The sequence below is a fragment of the Peromyscus maniculatus genome, chromosome 1, assembly GCF_049852395.1.
Source record: "Peromyscus maniculatus bairdii isolate BWxNUB_F1_BW_parent chromosome 1, HU_Pman_BW_mat_3.1, whole genome shotgun sequence".
Lineage (NCBI taxonomy): Eukaryota > Metazoa > Chordata > Mammalia > Rodentia > Cricetidae > Peromyscus > Peromyscus maniculatus.
Genome location: NC_134852.1, coordinates 117,777,986 through 117,799,248, shown reverse-complemented (window position 1 = coordinate 117,799,248; position 21,263 = coordinate 117,777,986). Strand labels below are relative to the sequence as shown.

Genomic DNA, 21,263 nt, shown 5'->3' with positions numbered 1-21,263 from the left:
GTGAAATTCCTTTAATGATTCTAAAAAGCATTCCTTTTAAAACTGAAATAAAAATGTAAAGAACCCAAACACACTATATGCATGAACATTTATTTCATTGAACCCTTAAAAAAGTTTTACAATTATGTAACTATAATAATGTCAAATGCATTTCTTTTTTTTGTTTTTCTTTCTCATTTTTTCTTTTTCTTTTTCTTGGCGGCAGCTGCCAGGGTTGAGGGGTCTTCTTATTAACCCAGGCTGTCTTAGCCTCCTGAGGGATGGGACTATAGGCCCAGAGTACCATGACAGCTTAAATGTTTTTCTTCCTGTGGATCAGAGGCATGCACAACTGAGGGACAAATATATCCCACTCTAATCCAGGTGTGATGGGGAACTCGTTCCAATATTGTGCTATACCTTACCACCAACACAAACACCAAAATCTGTGAACCACTGAAAACTCCAAAGGGGGGCAGAAAAAGAGGGAGGGGAGAGGAAGGAGGAGGAGGGGAGGGAGGGGAGGAGTTATGGAGAAGGAGGAGGAGTGATGGAGAAACTTGGAGTGACTCCACAAAGTCGTCCTCATCTTAGTGCACTGCAATAATACCATGGAAGATTAGCTGCTGGGGTGAGGGGTGCAGCTGAGCTGGCAAAGCACCCACCGAGTTGGCATGTGCAAGGCCCAATGCTTGGTCTTTATCAACAAAGAAAAATTAGAATATAAAAATCTTAAGCTGTGCATAATGGCATACACCTGTCATCAATCTGAGCACTCAGGAAGCTAGGCTGGGGGATCATGGGCTCAAGGTGAAGCTGAGAGACACTGTTTGAAAAACCAATGGATAGAAGGAAAAGAAAACCAATATGTCTTGGGCTGAAAAGGAAAGACACTTGCTGAGCATATTTTATTGCCAGATCCTTTGTCAATCTCTTTCCTATGTGCGCCATCTAATCACAACAGGTGTTTATAGCTTGGCACTAATGCTCCTGTTGACAGGGGAGGGAGCTGATCCTCAGAGAAATCAGGTAACTCACTCAAGCTCGGCAGCTCTAAGTGGTAGAGCTGGCACAAAACTCTTCCTGCTAGACACCAGTGACAACAGCATACTGGGTAGCCCACTGGGATGTTTAACTGGGCCATGGATTTCTCTCTGATTAAATGATTTTGTTGTCTTCATTTCTGGTTGCTTCAATCTCAGTGGTATGTGCATGGATCTGTTTTACACATTTCTATTTCAAATCAGACTTCAGGAATGAGTTCAAAGAAAACCTAAACAGTTAACGGGTAGTTAATAGAAGGGGGCATTTTCTTCTGTGGCATACCCACTGGAAGATGCCCATGCTCCTGTAAGCAGTCCTAATGAAACTCATTGAGTCATTTAAAAAAGGCATTGAAAATAAGTAGGGGACTGGTTAGGGAAAGAAAGGATTAATGGGAACAGGATGGGGATATGAGATGATAATGGGAGAGAGGATGAATATGATCAAAATACATTTTAAACATGTCTGAAAATATAATGAAACACATTATTATATAATTAATATATGTTAATACAAATTTAAATAACTCCATGCCTTGTGGCTGGTTGCTTCTGTAGCACTTGTCTGTCTTCCAAGTCTATTCTAGTCTTTCTTCAGTCACATGAAGTAGTCTTACATAACACCCCCAGCCCACCCCAAATTGCTACCAGCAAACAAATCCCATTAGTCACATAAAACCCCAAACAGAGGGCATATATTGTTCTCTGAGCATGGAGAGGGTTAGAGCTCCAGGTAGCTCAGTGTTCAATTCTCATTTCTTCTAGGGTGGGACTGAGAACAGTCTGGAATCTGGTCCAGATCTATTCTTCAGTTGCTTCCACATTATCCTATCTTGTGGAGTGCTCATTTGTGGAATGTATGGTTCTACCACTCTGTATTTTCTTAGTGTCCTACTTCCCCTAAATCACATCATAACCATGTAATGTAATAGCCATGTAACTAATGGCTGTAGCTTCTTTATGAGTGCAACAGGAAGTATAGGTGGGACTAACAGAGAGGAAAATTGGGGGAACAGGAAGGCAGAGGGGGAGACTGCCTGCAGCCGCCGCCAGGACAAGGAAGATGTAAGGTACCAGTAAGCCACGATCCACATGGCAAAGTATAGATTAATAGAAATGGGCTGAATATAAGAGTAAGAGCTAGACAATGATAGGCCTGAGCTAATGGTCAAGCAGTTTAAATAATACAAGTGTCTGTATGTTTATTTTATAAGTGGGCTAAGGGACTGCCGGGGCTTGGTGGGACCCGGAGAGAAAACTCCAGACACACACACACACACACACACACACACACACACACACACACACACACACACACATGATGTCCTTAGCCCCAGGCCTTTAACTGGCTGATAGTGATTTCTCACGTGGAGTGGGCCTTAGTTCTAATCAGAAAGCAGTTGGTTACTCATATCACAGAGTTGCCACTATTGCACCACTGAGCATATCTTGCCTGGAAGTTCAGTAGTGCTGCTGCACTCAGGGTCCACAGCTGAGTAAGACTGTTGAAGGCTTTCCTCCTTTAGCACTGTGCTTAGAGCTCAGCACCATTTCTAGGGTTATTTTTAGTATTGATTCTGCTCAATTTCTGCTACTGATGGAGCTCATACTTAACAGGGCAGTGTCCTGGGAACCCACGAATTCAGACACAATCTATGATGATGGGGAGGTTATATATCTGTGATTGGGACTTGAGAGAATTATTGGCTTAAAACAGTAAGAGGAACATCTTCCAGACTTACTAGTTTTCAAATACTCCTATGTGATTCAAAAGTCCTTTTCTTCCTTATTACTCTCTTTCTTACTTTCAAGCAGCTTCGCTGACAGCAGCAACTGAAGCTAAAAGTGATTTTCCTATAACAAGGAGAGGCTTTTTCAAGGTCTTTGCTATTAACTCTTTTATGTCCACTGCTGTGTGGAAGCAACAAAAACACTGGAGCTGATGTGGTGGTACACCATGGGTAAGGACTTAGATTCTGCCCTACTCAAGAGAATTGATGTTGGTGTGTCTGATTTTCCTTTGTTACAAAGAGTATAGGGTTTCACCTAGTAGTTATTTCTTTCTCATTCCTGATGAGATTTTTATCTAGGTGAGCCTGCATTCACATATGTTGGTTTCATACTTGAAAAGTAACAAATGCCACACTATTTGTAAATAGTAACTTAAGAGCCATTGGCTCTAATCCTGGAAGTGAATATTTTGCAACTTATTTGAATTTAGAATTAAAAATGCAGTTGAAAGATCGAATTCTATGACCTCAACTAGAAACCCAGATATGGTGATGTCTCCCTGCAGGCTCAAGGGGGAAAGAGAGGGCAGGCTCTCCTATGGCTAAACTTCATGTTTTAGGATCATGTGGTGCAATCTTCCATAGCCAATGGGTCTTGTCTGTCAACTCATTCCTGGATCTTGTGTACTAAAGTGAGAAGTAATCTCATACAGTTCAATTCCATCACCAGAGTGTCCCAGCTACGGGTCTATGATAGGCTATGGTTGTCTATGCAGGATCCTACTCTAGTCCTTAAAGTTTTCAGTGAAGAGGTCTTCTGTCCCGTTCTGGGATGACAGTTCCACTAGAGTGAGGCTTACTCACTCCTGCAGAGAAGATTCTAGAGATAGGCTATAAATAGATGATGCTCAGTATCATGTTGATGACTTTTGGATGTCTATCTAGGTCAATTCCATTTTCTCTTGGCAAAGATGTTTTGCCTAGCCCAAGTCATCCTTGTTTCTTAATGTTACCTTGGACACAAATAGTAAGGAGGTTCTCTTGTTGTTCTGAGCTTCAAATTACCCTAGACTAGATCATCTATAAGTTGCAGAAATTTACAACCCACAGTTCTGGAGACTATGAAGTCTAAGATCAAGGTTCCAATGCTCTGGCATAAGGGCTAGCTCTAAGCCTTCACAGGCCACCCCCTTCTTGTTGTGCCCTTATGTGGTAGACTCCATTATTTCTACCCATGGGGGAAGAGACCCCTCACTTATCATTCCCTACCCTTTAATACTACCTCATTGGAGATCTGACTTTTAACAAGATTTCTTTGCATCACAGAGATAAAATGTAGATAAGGCCCAGAGAAAAACACAAACAGATGTGGATTTCTTTGGATCCAAATTTCCATGTCCCCTGCAGAGATTTCATTAAGCATTAATAACAGGAAGAAAAATCCAGAATGTTTACATTTTACAATTTGTAGCCAGTCTTCATCTTTTTGGATGGCATTTACTTGCTTGATTGGTTTTATGACCTTTCTCTAGTTAACTGTCAATCTGAACATTTATTTATCAATATTAAAGTACCTAGGCAGGTGACATTCAGATTCTCAGCCACACAGAGCAAAACCACTTTGATGTTTCCTGTCTCATATAGAATGCTTGTTTTGGATAGTCAGAGTACGATGCACCATTGCACAGCAGGTACCTGAAACTTGAGATTGTTTTATGTAATAGTCAACAATTTGTGAAGTTTTCCTTGGTTTTGAGAAAACTCTCCTTTAAGATTTTCAATTATAAGCTGGGCGGTGGTGGCGCACACCTTTAATCACAGCACTCAGGAGGCAGAGGCAGGTGGATCTCTGTGAGTTTGAGGCCAGCCTGGTCTACAGAGTGAGGTCTAGGATAGGCACCAAAACTACATAGAGAAACTGTGTCTTGAAAAACCAAAACCAAACCAAACAAACAAAAAAGATTTTCAATTATAAATATTCATATACCATTTCCTGAATTGTACTTAAAATTGGTGAAAGTTGTTATTCTACCATTCCTGACTGCCAACTTTCAACACACAGCAGGGATTTATTTAAAAATCAAGTGATAAGAGTAAAATATAAATTTACTAAAGGTACTGGTGTTAAATTATTTTCAATTTTTAATTTCATTTATATGTTGTGTGTGTTTGTGCGTGTGTGTCTATAAAGTGTATAGGGAATTTGCATGTACCATAGCATGCATATGGATGTGAGAAGACAACTTGCAGGAGTCTGATTCTCTCCTTCTCAGAGCTGGGTCCCGGGAATTAAACTTAGGCCATCAGCTTGGTAGCAAGTGTCTTTCCAGCTAAGCCATCTCGATGGCTCAATTTTCACTTTCCTTTTAAATCAGTTGAAATATGGGGAAGGAGATGGAGAAGAATGGGCCCGTAACTGAACTGAGAAACTGCCTTTTTCAACACAGGGAACAATCCTAAATGGAGAACTTCCTGTAGGCCCTTCAGTTCCATGTATGAATTGAGTTTCTCCTGACAAGTATCACAAACAAACAAAGGAAAACAAGTTTTCCCTTAACTGTAAACAACATTCATGTATCCTGAGAGTGGGATGTCTTTCTCTTAGCTATGTTGGTGTCAACATGCAAGCTGTTATTTGCACATCAGTGATTATTTCAGTAGGAAAGTTTTGCAGAGTTTCCCTTGTGTCATGTGTCTTGTTAGATATTAGGCAAACACCAGTGAACAAGACAGAAAAAATGGACCTCAGGGCAGCCAACACTTCATGTGCCATTCCTCTTACAATTTATAGCAGATTTTGGAATACCAATTGTGGTTATTATTAAAAGAAAATGCCCCCCCCCCCCGAAACAGTGGCACTATTAGGAGGTGTGGACTTGTTAGAGGAAGTGTGTCACTGTGGAGGAGGGCTTTGATGTCTCTTTTGCTCAAGCTTCCCTCAGTGTGACTGTCAGTGGACTTCCTTTTGCCTGCAAGATATAGGACTCTCAGCTGCAGCACCATGCCTGCCTGCATGCCACCATGCTCCACGCCATGATGATAATAGACTGAACTTCTGTATTGTAAGCGAGCCACCTCAATTAAATGTTCTCCTTACAAGAGCTAATGTGGTCATAGTGTCTCTTCACAGCAATAAAAATCCAAACTAGGACACCAATAAATCAGGCTCTGTCCTTCCCCTCCCATTACTTGTGGAAACAATAATCTTAGCTTTATCCTATCAGCCAGTGATACTGGTGGTCTGTGGGAGTCAGCATTTGACAGGATCATCTCCTGGAAGCCTCCTTTCTAGGAACAGTGGCCTCTTGGAATGACCTCTGTCAGATGGTCCACTTTTGCCCTAGGCTCCTTTCCCAGGCAAGGGACAGTCCTCTTCCAAATTGGTATCTGCAAGTGGCTCTTTCTAGAGTATCATAAATCACTGATTCACTTCATCTGTGAAGAAAGAATCTACCTATCCTATGTGTCAGCAAGTCCCTTCTGTATGCCGTTCTGGAGATGGGCAGAGCTGAAGTGCAAGTCCATTGTCATCCACCTTTTATGTGGTAACTGTTGGAGCATAACCCCAGTGGACAGAAGCTGCCACAGCAAGGTCATTGGTGAAAGAGAGGGCTGTCAAGACACAGTTAACATTGTACTCAGCAGAAACGCCAGTTTCCATCTCATTATTGTTATCTTTTATGTTCCACTGATCATTTGAGTGCTCCTGTGTTTTGTATAACTCCTGTCTCTACAGACCTTTGAGAAAGTTTCTGATTTTCTATCTTCTCTGAAAAATGAGAAAATATTTAACATCCTTCTTGTTCTGTACAGATAATTTAATATAAGAAGTAAGAGTTGCTTGTGAAAGTCTCAGTTGTCTTGGCTTTGTTGACCACACCCTTCTATGAGCTGGAAACACAATGCTTCCCTAACACTAACCGTGCCCACTTATCCAAACTGTAGTCTGACCACTTAACATCCATTGGCATAAGTTCTAACAGGTGAGTTACTGGTTTCAGATCACAACCATGTAGCACCATTTTGTATTCACTGCTGTTAGTACAGCTTCAAGAGCTCCTCAAGTGTTCCTGGACACTGCTACACTACATCCTACCACTAAAAAACAGTTTATTTTTTAGTTTAAGAAATCTCAAAAGCAGGTCTTTCCTACTGTCCAAAAACAAACAAACAAACAAACAAACAAACAAACAAACAAACAAACAAACACCCTTTCTTTTCCTCTTCTTCATCTCTACAGATGTAGCATCAAGCCATGCCTTTGTACAAAATTGGTACTGAAATGTTTTCCTTGTGAGAAAAGCCAACTCAAGGGCTAGTGTCCTTGTCATTTCCCAAATAGTTCTCATTCAGGGTACTGCTACTGGACTCTAGGATGTCCTTGTGTCACCTCTCTCTTGTGAAAGTAAGTACCAAGTACTCTAGGACCCAGCCAGCCACATCAGTTCAAGGGGAGCTTCAAGGACTCTCAGTCGAACTGAATATTATTCTAATTGTACTCAAAATGTAAAGCCATGGTGATTGGCTGATAAATGGGAAGGTTAGAGGAAATGATCTTTGTTCACGTACTTCTTCTAAATGGAGAAGTAATCAAAGCTTGGAGCAACTAAGAACCATTTAAACATCTGCTACAGATTCACTCTAAGAAACTTTTACACCTTGTCTGTTTCTACTTTGGATTTCACTGAATGGAAATTCTGCAGCTTCAACATGAAGGGAACCTAGTTGATTCCACTACACATCTCATTTATTTTTTTTCCCACACTCATCAGACATAACTCACTATCTGTGCATAGAGTTGGTCTTTCATTGTCTATGAATCATGTCCCCTGTACTGAATTAATGCAAAATTAAGGCAGATAACAGTCAACATTCAGTCACTTTTAGAAGAAGTCTTAGAGATGGGCCTTGTTGTGGGAAAAGAAACACTTCTAATCTCCATACATTTCCTTTACGTGTTCAGGGGACACCTTGGCATCTGGGACATAATTTTTAGGTACAGAATGGAAGTTTCTAGAGCACCTTTAGCAGAGTCCCATGAGGACACAGAGTGGCCCATCAGGATGTAGGTCACACATTAATCATAAGAATTTTACTGAGTACTGGTTAGATACCAGCTGTGCAGCTGCATTTCTCATAGATTAACTTTGAGTATGCGGTGAAGCCATGCCAAGTGCCAGATCAAGAAAGCCTGGGAGCAGAGAGAAGTGACTCTGGTTTACCCCAAGTTTGAAACGCTATGTTCAGATGGACTGAAGGAAGAACTAAGTGTAAAAGTAGCCCCTGGATTAACATGATCTGCAGGAATATGGGAGAGAGAGTTTGTATCTGTACAGGTCTGTGATGGCACCGGGGCTCCCACAGCTCCATGTGTCCTTTCCATCCACACACTTCCTTGAAAATTGCTCTAATTGCCCGCCTCTGTTGTAAACAGCAACTTTCCCAGAGTATGTAGGTCTCATGCACCTTTGGGAAGCAGCATGATGACTCTATTGAGTTTCCTGGTCTTGTCAGTACCTTTCTCAAGTCACTGCACTCCCTACAGTGCTGATGGAGTGGGTTAGAGGTTACATTTCTTTGACCCACTCTGGGAAATTAGATGTTTTTTCCTGGGAATGTGTAGATTGAATATCCCAAGTGGGCTCTGTTGAGCACAGGAAAATATCTAGAAATGCTTTAAAGAGGGCACTGATGCAACTTTAAAGCCAGACTTGGTAACTGATAATTGCTTTAGGTTCTTCATAGCTCTAAATTTATAGCCTCACTCAGCCTAAGGAAGACAAAGAAGACTCTGGTCATTACAGGATGTCCTGCACTATCGAGTTGCCCTGGGGAAAGGGTGTAAGAGGCTTAATCAGGTGATCTCAGCAGTCAGCCATGATGGAGTAAAACCTTTCTGGCCTGATACACTTGTCTGTACAAAGGTTAAGCAATGGGAGAGGAGGATGGATCTACACTGAACACCCGAGTATAGGATTATATTGTAATATTTTAAATATATGTATTACAGTAATGTACATGGGACTATTATTGCATCCTACAAATCAATGTAAAATCTTTACTATATATTCTGATTGGGTTTTCTGTCTTTATCATTTCAGAAAAACAAAGCATAATTTAGCCAAATGGCATCTGCACCTAGTTTCTCGTTATACCACATCTTAATCCGGACATTATATAGCATTTCAAAGGGATGCCATGCAAAACATGGAACTATTGCCTGTTAATCTCCTGAAGCTCTGGATGCAGGTCAACCTGACTGTCAGGAGGGTGAGAAAGGGGTGAGGATGTGACCATATCAACACCATCTTATCTTGGATGTACAGAAGATGTGTGGTAATGTTTGATTTGTGCTGAAATGTGGTGATCTTTTATTTGTGTGTTAATAAATAAAGATTGTCTAGAGATCAGGGGGAAAAAGCCAGCCATCACATGTCCTTAATCCCTTAGCAGGCAGGATTTCTGTGTGTTCAAGGCCACACTAGGGAACAGAGCCAAGCATGGTGACACATGCCTTTAATCTCAGTACCAACCATAGAGACCTGGAGGTCTGTACAGACAGACAGACAATGACAGAGCTGTGTAGGAAGAGGAAATGAGGTAGCTGGGCTAAGAGCCAATGAGAGGGCAGAAAAATAAGGAATATAAGTCTAGGTAGACAGGGAGTCATACTCTTTGGAAGCTGCGGAGTTGGTGAGATGAGGTTAGCTCATGACTTTCCATATTTCCCTGATCTCTCTAAGGCTTTAACCCAAATTTCTGGCTCCATTTTTTTTTTTTATTTAATAAGACCATTTAGAAATTTGTCTACAATGATGCTGTGATAAGGGACCCCTCAGCACTCTGTCATCTCCTGAAGTCCCATGGAAGGGACATTTTTACTTCCAAGTTCCAGGAAACCTCTGGGGGAGCTTACACAGCTTTCTGAGCTGATGATGTTATGAAGAGTAAGGGGAGAGGTATTGGATGACCTTTGGTTGTGTAGTGAAGCCATGCCGAGTCCCAGAAAAAGAAACCGATTTTTGAACTCATTGGTTCTGAAGACTCCATCTGCTACCTACCCTGGCAATGTCAGGGTATATTAGATATAGCCCTGAGTAGATGGCCAGATCTCTGCAGGAATTGGGGTTCATTTATAACCTAATCCCTTGTTCTCTAGCAGCATGGAGTTTCTGTCAGGCCAAACTCCTTACACACTAAATCCCAACTCATGCTCACTTTTATTCACTCTGCTCTGTGCTTCATACAAACACATGCACACACGCATGCACAAACACCAAGAAGCTTAGGATTAAGCCGTTTTTGGTTTAAGAGAGCATAATAACAGGTTATCTTTGCAGTAGAGTTAAAGAAGAAAGGAAGTAGACCTTAAATCTGTACACCTGAAGCTGGGTGGCAGTGGCACACACCTTTAATCCCAGCACTGGGGAGGCAGAGCCAGCCGGATCTCTGTGAGTTTGAGGCCAGATTGGCCAACAGAGCAAGATCCAGGACAGTCTCCAAAGCTACACACAGAAACCCTGTCTTGAAAAACAAAAACAAACAAACAAAATCTGTACACCTGAGCCAGTTGGTGGTGGCATGAGTCTTTAATCCCAGCATTTAGGAGACAGAGGCAGGTGGATCTCTGAGTTAGATGTCAGCCTGGTCTACAGAGCGAGTTCCAGAACAGCCAGGGCTATACAGAGAAACACTGTCTCAAAATAAAAACAAGACAAAAAAATCTGTACACCCATGTTCAGTCAAGTATTGAGTGAGCCACTCTTCCAACCTGGGATGATGCTTACTAGGGATCCTAGCTGTTGCCATAAAAAACATCATGGGTGATATTTCCTTATGTTACAGAGTCACATGAGGATACAGAGCAACCTATCAGAATTTACAACACACAATAATGAGAACTTTACTAAGCACTGGTTAGGTGTCAGCCATGGAGCTGTCCTTCTCATAGATTAACTTTATCTATGCTGGGGATAAAGCTCAGTGTGTAGAGTGCTTGCTCAGACGTAAAAATTCCTAGGTTCAATCCCCAGCACTGTGTAAAATGGTGGTGGTGGTGGTGGTGGTGGTGGTGGTGGTGGTGGTGGTGGTGGTGGTGGTAGTACCCATGAAGTGCAAGGGGATTAGAAGTTCAAGGTCATCCTTGGCTATATCTGTTGCCCAAGGCTTGCCTTGGTTACATGAAATCCTACCTCAACCCTCTCACCCCTTAAAAACCTTAATCTTTCCAATGACCCTTAGAGACAGGCAGTTATGACAACTTTACAGATGAGAAAAATCAAAGGTGAGGAACAATCAAACAGTACGTGGCTGTACAGCAGTGTGAATCTAGGTCCATCCAACTCCAGCACACATACTTCCCAGACCTGCCTGTGACCACTTCCATCCATACTGTGGCTGACAAAGCACAGTCCACCTCGTGCCTTCTTTAATCTCATCGGGTACCATTGTCCTAATTTTGCCAGCTGCATGTTTATTTTTAAAAGGGAAGGCAGCATTTCCCCTCTGGAGATGGATTTAGAGTTCAAGACATGACTTCAAAGACGGGCAAGAGGCCACAGGGAAGGAGCAACCTCACTCACCTTTCATATTGGGGACATATGCATTTCATTCCCTTAGTTCCACGGCAACCATTGAGAAACGACCATTGTATTTGCTGAAGTAATTCCAGCCACTGTCCAAATGACTCCCAATGTTTCATTACTTTAACCCTCAAGACATTTATCTCTCACTTACATAACTGTTGAACATAGACTTGCAAAAAGCTGAGAGTTAAGGGTTTAAGGAGCACCTCCCAGGGACCTAAGTTGCACAACGTTTTTCCCTCTGAAGTGGAAGAAGCCTCCAGGCACCTGCAACCCCACTCCTGGCATCCCACACCCCAGCAAGGTTTGCTGTCTTCCAAGAACACCGAGAAAGTCCTGCTTGGATCAGAGCTCATCTCTCAGCCCCTGTGGACCTTACTCCTTTCCTTTCATCTGTCACAGAGCTTTGCCACTTCTGACCACAAAGGAGAATTTAAATCAGAAGTGACTTCTGATGGTACAGGAGGTAGATTACACTGGCTCTCATTGCCACTTACCAGTGATCTCTCTTGGCAATTTGCTAAGCCCACATATGGAGTCCTCTAAGAATTCCACCAGGAGCTGAGGAAATGAGCAATAGTCCCCCTGGCTCTTTCTCAAGTGGCTCACAGGTCTTGAGGTCTCCCTTAGGGATTAATTGTGATGCCAGAAAAGAGAAGTTTAGCTTCTATGGCCCAGGGACAGAGATACACTCAGGGGCCTGCAAATGAGGGGATCCTAGTCTATCATTGAAAATAACTGGGACTCTTCATGCTTGGAGTCTCCTTTAAGCACCATTCCCTCAAAGGAGGCATCCTCTTGTCTACAGGCCTCGGTTGGAGTCTCTCTCCCTCTCCAGTTGCCTGTGTGTTTACTCCATCACATTCACCTGACTGTCAATGGCAGAGGTACCCACACTGGACAGTGCTCGCCTTTGCTCTCAGGGCGCTTATGTGGGGAGAAGCTGCTTACACTGGGAGAACAGAGCAAAGTTCTCTGCCTGGAACCCACATACTCTTGGCCAATGACTTCTGCTCGCTTCCTGGTGTTCCCAGTCCCAGCAGCTCAGTCTCGGTGAGCAGCTCAGTCTCGGTGAGCAGCTCAGTCTCGGTGAGCAGCTCAGTCTCGGTGAGCAGCTCAGTCTCAGGGAGCAGCTCAGTCTCGGTGAGCTCAGTGAGCAACTCTCCTATGTGTCCTGGTAGCTCACTGTATGAGAGACAAAGCTATGGCTATGCACCTTAATGACTCATCCTCCATTATCTCTCAGAGGCCAGTGAGAGGCCTCAGTGGCTTAAGGTACTTGTTTCCAAGTTTGACAATCCGAGTTCCATCTCTAGGACCCACCTTGGGGAAGGAGCAAACCAACTCCCAAAAGCTGTTATCTGGTTTCCACACATATGTCTTTGCATGTGCACCACTAATAAGTAAATAAATAAGTTTATATTTAAAGAGCTTCTGTTTTGAAATGTCAATGAGAGCTCCAAAGAAAGTGGCCTCTCACTCACATGTGTACTTCATGTGTTTATATGGCATGTGATCCTCAGAAAAGTTCCTCAATCAATACTAGTTTTGGGAGAATGCCCAAATAAATGAGTCAATAAGCAAAGATAAAGAGAAGAACTAGTGAGAAGTGACAGGGAGGTGAGTGGATGAGGGGAAAGTGGCAGGATGATGGCCAGTACGCATTCTTCCTTTCTTGAAAATAAATCCTACTTATTAGTTAGGCACACAATAAAAAGAATATATTTATTACCCTTCTCTGAAACTGGACATGTCCAAAACCCTGTGACTAAATCGCACACAAGAAGCAGTGTCTTGGGAGATCTCAAAGAGAACCTTGAAAGAAGCACTGTGTGTTCTTTTGACCCTTTCCTTGTTCCACATTTTTTGTGGCATGAAAGATAAAATGTTTTTGAGGTTAGTGGCCACATTGTACAATGAGGTAACCACTGAGATAGTTAAGGAGAAAGATGGGAGAAGTTTGGGCTTTGTGTACACAATTGTGTATACCCTACACTGTCTTCGTTTGGACTTTCTGTATGTAAGGAAGAGAGAAATTTCCTTTCAACATCTTGTTGTTTTGTGCCTTGTCATTTTTAATTAAATAAACCTGAAAATGATGCCAACCAACATAAGATTCACAGGCTAGGGCCAGAGGCAGTCCTAAAACTGAGGGCTCCCTCTCTGTCTCATGTAGATGCCCTCCAAAAGCCAACCCAAAGCTGTAGAATGGAGTCAGAGAATCCTGATCCTTTTAAAAGACAATAAAAATGAGGGATGGTCCCTGATCCAAACATCCTAGGCTGGTTGAAAGAATATACTAAACCTCAGATTTCATGCAAGTCACAATAGTCCTGGGAAATGTCACCAGGGACAGTGCTAGTGACAGAAGAGCCAGGCACATTTATTCTGTTACAGCTTTGCATCTCAGCAGCAAAACATGTAATCTACAGAGTGGAACATGTGGGGGTAGGTCTTACCTCCATCAGAGAGTGCCAGTGTGCAATGGGCTTCCGAGGATATGACAGCATCTCACTCCAGTGGTCTCTGCCTAGCCGCTCAGCCTCGTTGCCTACTTGACACACGCCAATGACTTCATTGTGACCTACACTGTGAAAATGGGCCACAATAGTTTTTTCTTAAAATTTTGGTATACAGAAGTAAAAGCAACAACTCAAATGAATGGAAAAAATTCAGAAATAGTGGGCTATTAGAAAAATTCTATAATTTAAAACCATAGTCCAGGCTAAACAGCAGAAATACCTAGGGTTCAGTACTGTATCCAACTGTCCTAACACTGACATGGGTTCATTTGGTTCTGAGAACCTTTGCCCAAAGAACTCCCTGATGTGTGCTAATGATACCATTTCTGGTTCTGGAGGCTAAGCTGGCTTCCAGATATATGGGATGATATATTAGGAAAAAGTGTGTGATGTAACACCAAATCAAATTTCCACAAGAGGCAACCAAGGATGGCCAGGTGGAGCCCAGTAGGGAGGGATACTGGGTCTTCTTGCTCCTTGCTTCATTAGAGACCACCGCCATCATATTTTCCCCATCTGTTTCTACACTCAGCTTTGGTTCTTTGGGTCAACTTGAGTTCTCAACTGGGAAAGGCACCCAGCTTCTTTAATTTAGGGCTAACAGCCTGAAACTCTTTGTGAGTAGGTCTTACCTTATTTCATTTTACTTTTTCAATAATAATAATAATAATAATAATAATAATAACAAACTCCCTTGAAATAATTAGAATTATGTATCCCATTCTTTGACTCTTTGGGGTAACCTCTTTTTCCTCCCAGAAAAGACGAGTGATTTCTATTCCGTTTGTGTGGGGAGAAGGAGAAGAAATGGAGATGGAGTGTTTGGGATATTTAAGTCTATACCCATTAAACAAAATGCATGCAGAGGCCCTGTGGATACTGCCATGGATTTTTCCAGGCCATATTCATGAGTTTACTGATAATTAAATTGAGGCAGAGATTGCATAATCAGATTTGTTGATGCAGGAACCTTGGTAATAGCTTGAGTAGTGCTAGCCTAGCCTTCCACAGCTGGTGGGCAGCATCCCCTCCTGGGACCAGGCACTATGGTGTTGTGTGTGTCCAAAGAAGACAGGACAAGGTCTATGCCCAGCATGGGCTGTCACACTCATGGGCAATTGTGTCAGAAGACAAGGCATGCTTTATGTAGGGATTTACTGGAAAAGCATTGAGGTCACTGATACCACTGTGCTAACATTTCAGGGGTAGATGGAAAAATTTTTAGCTTCAAATAATATTTGTGAGATTATATTAGAAGCCAGACTGATTTTTTTCTTTTATAATTGTGCCCAGACCACGTGGGAGGTTTCTAATTAAAAAGAGACTTTGCATTTCTGTCTAATGACTGGTTTAACATGTATAATTCCCTGTTGGTACTTCCTTTGCATATTAAAATGGCTGTTTTTCAAATCTGTCCTTTAAATACACAATTGGCTACAATGCAGGCTATAAATATCTCCTCTGTGCTGTATTAATTAAAAGTCTAGCATCTTATACATTTTAATGTACCCTCTCATCTATACTGATCCTAGCATTTTCAAGAGAACATTTCTGTGTTTGCTTTCAGACTGAAGTGGATGGAAATGATCTTTGTTAAACACAGTGCAAGAAGGAAAGAAAAGATTGAAGTTATATATTTAGAAACGTTGGTAGTGTGGCCAAAGTAATCATTCTGTGTTTTGGATAGAAACTTTCCACTAAAGGAGTCAGGCTGCTCAATGAAAACAAGACCCGTGGAGCCACAGTTTGACACACAGAGATACCAAGAAATGTGCAGAAATGGGAAAGGAAAGAAGTGGGATGTGGGAAGGTGGAGGAGAAGAAAGATCAGAAAGGGGGAGGGGAGAGATGAAAGTATTAGAAGTACTGTAGTGAGAGGACTCTACTGCATGGTTTGGACAATGTGACTCCCTGTCAGCCTGTCTTCCATGTGCTTGCCCTTTGGTCACTCTGTGTCCTGGAACCCCAGATGAGCATATGGCTGCTCCCCAATCTGCCCATCCTGCCTAGAAAACAGCGAGAGTGTACAGAAAGAGAGAGCGCTCCTGGCATCTCACCGGTCATAATCCATGACAGCTATGGACAAGTGAATCTGGTCGATGCTTTCAGGAGGGACATCAAAGACTATGGCTTCATTGTAAACGGGATTAAGCGTGTTTCTCTTGGTGGATGTTTTCCTTTTCTTCAGTCGCCGGCCATCACACATCAGTGACACTTTCACGTAGGGATCTGCGCAGACACGAGAACAGGGCAGTGTGAGGACAAATGCAGATGCTGGGTGCATATAACCAATAGGGGAAGATTTCCTTTCTCTGTCTGGAGACTAGAGTTAGAGATTGAGGACTTTAATTCATGTGATATGTGATGTGGGCAGCAACTACTTAGAATAATTAAGTTATTCATTCAAGAAAAAACACAGGACACTGTCTCCTCAAAATTCATGAAATTTAAAAATAGGGTGAAAACATCTGTTGCCAAATTAGAAAATATTCCACCCAGAATTCAGGACCTGTCTGTCTGTGAAAGGAAGAAAAACACAGACATTTCCCAGGAGTGGGAGACAGGACTCAGCACCCCAACTCTGAGCCACCCATGGAGATTTTTGCTTAAATATTGGGCCTCTTTTTAGGGGAATGCTTCTAGCTGTATGGGCTCTGCATTCCCAGAGAATGGGACAGTCTGTAGGGTGGATGGCCTCAAGTCCTGGGAGATCCTGGAAGTGTGTTTGCAAAGGAAGAAGGCAGTCATTAACCAGCAAGAGAGAAGACATGGCAGAGCAGCAGGTGACCAGGCTGACTGTGCTCTAGAGGGGGCGCTTCTGGTCCGCTAGCCCCTCACTACCACGCAGCTCAAAAGGCAGTCCTGTATCTCTCTGCCTAACCACATACTGCCCTCATTCCTCACCCCTTCCAGAAAGTACTTTAAGCCAGAGGAGATATATCTTTTTTTTTTCTTGCTTAGAAACAGCTTGGAGTATAGAACACAGAATATATCAACATCTTGAAGTAAATATCAGTCAGTAACAAGCTTGTCATGCACATGCAGGCCTAAGACTTGAGTTAAATCCCCCTTCCAGTCATACATCTGGGCATGGTGGGTGGCATGCACTTGTAATCCCAGTGCAAGGTAAGTAGAGACAAGAGGATCCCTGGTGATTGCTGTTCAGTCATAGCCCAACGGTGAGTCCAGGTCTCAGTGAGAGAACCTTTCTTAAAAATCAAGGTCAGGTATGACATTTATTCCAACATGTTGGTATATTTTATGTTCTATACTCCAGGATGTTTCTAAGAAAGGAAAGAAAAAGATACTGTTCCTCTGGCTTAAAGTACCTTCTGGAAGGGATGAGGCGTGAGGGCAGTATGTGTGTGGCTAGGCAGAGATACAGGGCTGCCTTTTGAGCTGGACAGTAGTGATGGGCTAGTGGAGAATGACTCCTTGGGAGTGACACATGAGGTTGACCTCTGGTTTTTATATCTACATGTATGCACATGGATGCACACACCCACATGCATACACACCCATCAGCAACAACAAAGGAATACACTGCATCTCAGGCTCCTTGAGTTCAGTCTTTGTATCAGTGGTCTATGCCTTAGTGACCACTTAGCCAAGGCAGGTACGAATACACATAGTATGAACTGCACACTGAGACATTTTGTGTCAGGGTTTACAACTTAAAGGTATATGCTTGGTTCACTTTAAAAAAAAAAAAGCTATAGTTCACTTTTATAAGGGGTCAGAATTGTCTCATATCTTCAATGAGCCTAAGACAGTGGAGTCTGTGGAAAGGCCTAACTGGGCAGACTACCTCAGAATATGCAAACTGTGTGTCAAGTCCCAATTATGGGTATGGAAAGGCTAACTCAACTAACATCATGTAGCACCTTAATACACTACATCTTATAATCATTAACTCAGTTCATCATACAACAACTCAATGGGCCAGACACTAATCTTACTCACACTTTACAAATAACAATTTGAAGCCCAGAGAGGTCAAGTGACTTGTCCAAGATCACACAGCACTCAGAGGTGGTAGGCAACTTGGTTCCAGACCCAAGGTACCATAATAGGAATTTCATAATGTGCTGAATGAGAACCAGATGAGGAACTGAAGAATGCCCCACCTGATGCTCCTGTTATGTCCATTGCCTTTAAATTCCTTGCTTTTATAATGGTGATGGTCAGCCTGCCAGCCGTTGGAAGATAACAGAGTGAAAACATAAGCTCTCCCAGATCCACATTGTCCTGTTAAGAAAGCACAAACCGAAGCATTAGAAAGTGTCTTCAGCCCACATGCAGGAGGCTCAGCAGCAGGGCAATGTTCAAAAGGACACTCTGCTCCTTTTGTTTAGCTCACGACATTCTAATGTCATAAAGAAACTCCACCCTTGTACTAGGATAGCTCTACATCTATGGAAGCACAATATTTAAGATGGTAGAGCTGAAGAGGATGTCCACAGGAAGCTACCACACACCCAGCCCACATGTACAGCCTCATACAAGCTCCCATAGTCCAGAACGCAGCATTCCCAGAGTGACCTTCCATGTGGCTCTACTCACATGGCTGTTGCGATCTAGAGACAGTTCTCAGCACAAAGCCATGCAAAGAGGAGCCTACCAGGGCTGTTCACCCTAGTAGAGCCCAGAGAGTCCACCTGTAACCCCACTCAGCTTCCTGTGGTCTTTCCAGCAGTGTTTCACTCTAGCTCATATGCTTGACTATCTACACAGAGCAGTCAAATGAGCCACACTGTCCCCCCTGTCCCCACACACTCTGGCATAACCCAGTCTCACCCCCATTCTACACTGCCATTTGTACCCTTAGCATGGCAAACAACCTCTGTAGATCAGGAGCATGTGGTTCTACCATATCATGGAATTTTCTAGCTCTAATTAATTCTGGACAAAGACACTGCATGAGCCTGGCAGTGACAGTCTCTGACCTCATGTTCCCACATAATTGGACATACTGGGACACGAACCTAGTCCTGCACAAGACCCAGACAGGGAGAAAAGTTCAGAACCTGGAATTTAGGGAGCCCTGATGTCTGTTCCTCGAGGTCCCCCTTAGTCACATCCCATCTTGAGTTTATCACAAGGAGCTCCATTCCCTCTACTCAGATCCTGGGAAAGACATCTCCTTGGGCAATGTACAGCCAATCCAAGTAGGTCAGAAGACATGAATCTCTCCCCTGCTCCCCTCTCCTTTTAAAAGCCCAGGAGAGTCTAACTAGGAAGAGGAAAAAAGCCAGTTCATTTAGTTTCAATTTCTGCGAGACACCTGAGGTTATAGATCTGGGTGCCTGTGTCTAATTAATACTGTTTCATACTGACAATGCTCCGGGGACTTGGGTTCTGGCCCTCGACATCCACAGCCTCCCCTCCCATTCTAGATTCTTGGAGGATGCTTCTATTTTTAGAAGCACAGATTCAGCCTTGGAAGGTCACCTTGCCAGCCTCCTGACTTGACTGCTTCCACAGGAGGAGGAGGTAGAGGATCTGTTTGGTAGCTAAGGCAGATGGATTGGTCTGTGTCTTCAAGCATCACCTGGCTCATGCAAATAAATCACCTCACCTTGCTGCCCAAGCTGCCCTGGTTTCTGGAGCCTTGACCTCAGGAGACCTGGTGGCCAGACCTTTCCCTGTGGGGAGAGGCTGGGGGGCACTGTACAGGAGTGAGGTTTCACACATGGCAGGTGCTTGTTGCTGTGTGGTGCTGTGTTCTCTTCTGTAGGAGCCAAACCCTCTCTTTGCTGTTTATACTCAAGTCCACTCCTGTATCCTGGGTTTCTAGTTTCCCTTTCCAAAGCACCTTGCTCTCTTGTTTTATCTCAACTTGCCCAGAGAATCCCAATTTGAAAAAGTAATTCTAGGATTGGCCCAAATCATGCCCATGAAGGTTTCATGATCAATTCTTTCAGCATATATTTGCTGGGGGTTCACACTGTGCACCTCATTCTGAAAGATTTGCAATGTGAAACACACAGTTTAATTCTGGCTCTTCAGGGACATAGTTAAATGTGAGGTGTCTGATTCCTTCTGTACTACTTCTGTACTTAGTATGTGATGGTGTCTTCTTTTCTCCCACGATGAGTCCCATTCATAACTATTTCTATTGTAAGAGTGTATACTTATGAGTTAAAAGGAAAAATAGCAACAATAAAACTCTAAGACTAAAATCCATAATTGTATCTTTAAAAACACATAAGTTAAACAAATAATCATCAAAGTGAACATTCTTAACCCTCAAGTGATTTACAGAGAAATTTTGTGTGTTTGCGATGTGACTCCATTGGTATAGCGCTTGTCCAGCAGGCAGCACGTAAACCAGGGATAGTGGCACACTCTAAGTCCTTGGGAAGTAGAGACAGGAGGAGCAGCAGTTCAAGGTTTTCCTTGGCTACATATGGAGTTCAAAGGCAGACTGGGCTACACGAGACCGTGCCTGAAAATACAATCTTATAGACATTTTATAAAATTTTTACTTATAGAAGTTATTTATTTATAAAATAATTAAATGAAAATAAAATGATGCTGGAGTGGTGGTTCCGTGGGTAAGAGTGCATTTTCCTCTTTAGAGGGCCTGAGTTCAGTTCCCAGCACCCGCACCAGAAGGCTCACAACCTCCTGTGACTTTTCCTCCAGAGGAACTGATGTTACTGGCACCTGCATTCATGTGTACATATTGACATGCTTGAACAACACAGAAAATTTAAAGTAAGAATTCAAAAGTAAAATGACAGTAAAATTTCAATATTGAAAGACAATAAAATATCCCCCACCCCTTCCTACACACCCTAATGCCACTCTTCCTCAGAGTAACACTGTGAATAATCATTAGGGCTTTCATTCATTTGTTCATTCACTTAATCTTTTTTTGTAGATTTATCTATTTCATTTTTTGCATGTGTTTTCCTGTGTGTATGTATGTGTGCCATGTGTCTGGTGTCCACAGAAATCAGAAGAGAGCACCATATCTCCTGAAACTGGAATTATAGGTGATTGTAAACCACCACGTGGCTCCTGAGAACTGAACCTAGGTCCTCTGCAAGAGCAACAAGTGCTCATAACCATTGGGTCATCTTTCCATCCCCTCATTTCCTTATTCTTAGATCATCTATTTTGGCCATAAGACTCCCAGAGTCTTGGGGCTGAATCAGCAATAGTAACTCAGAGCCATGGTCCTCTGAGGAGATATAAGCTTCCCAGGCCAGAGACCACTGGCATCTGATGGTAATGTTGCTTTCTCACCATCAGCTGATGAAGATTTAGGATCAAGAACCTGTGGCTTTCTATCCATGAACATTCCCTTGAATCAGTACTTCCCAATCAGAAGTGAATTTATTCCTCAGAGGGTATCTGACATAATCTGGAGCAACTTCTGATTGTCACCTTTGAGGA

The 21,263-nt window shown here is 42.8% G+C and overlaps 1 protein-coding gene across 2 annotated transcripts in view; it reads right to left on the bottom strand.

Annotated features, from left to right (window-relative positions):
• Positions 1-21,263, bottom strand: part of LOC102921805 (synaptotagmin-9) — a 186,117-nt gene that overhangs the window by 39,485 nt on the left and 125,369 nt on the right. The window contains exons 4-6 of one of the 2 annotated variants that reach the window (XM_006991769.3): positions 17,987-18,107; positions 15,917-16,088; positions 13,797-13,926 (exon numbers count right to left, since the gene is read on the bottom strand). In XM_006991769.3, coding sequence (XP_006991831.1) covers positions 13,797-13,926; positions 15,917-16,088; positions 17,987-18,107 — 423 coding nt within the window. Of the gene's footprint in view, positions 1-13,796; positions 13,927-15,916; positions 16,089-17,986; positions 18,108-21,263 lie in introns of those variants that run through there. The other variant, XM_076549814.1, reaches the window with a different exon arrangement.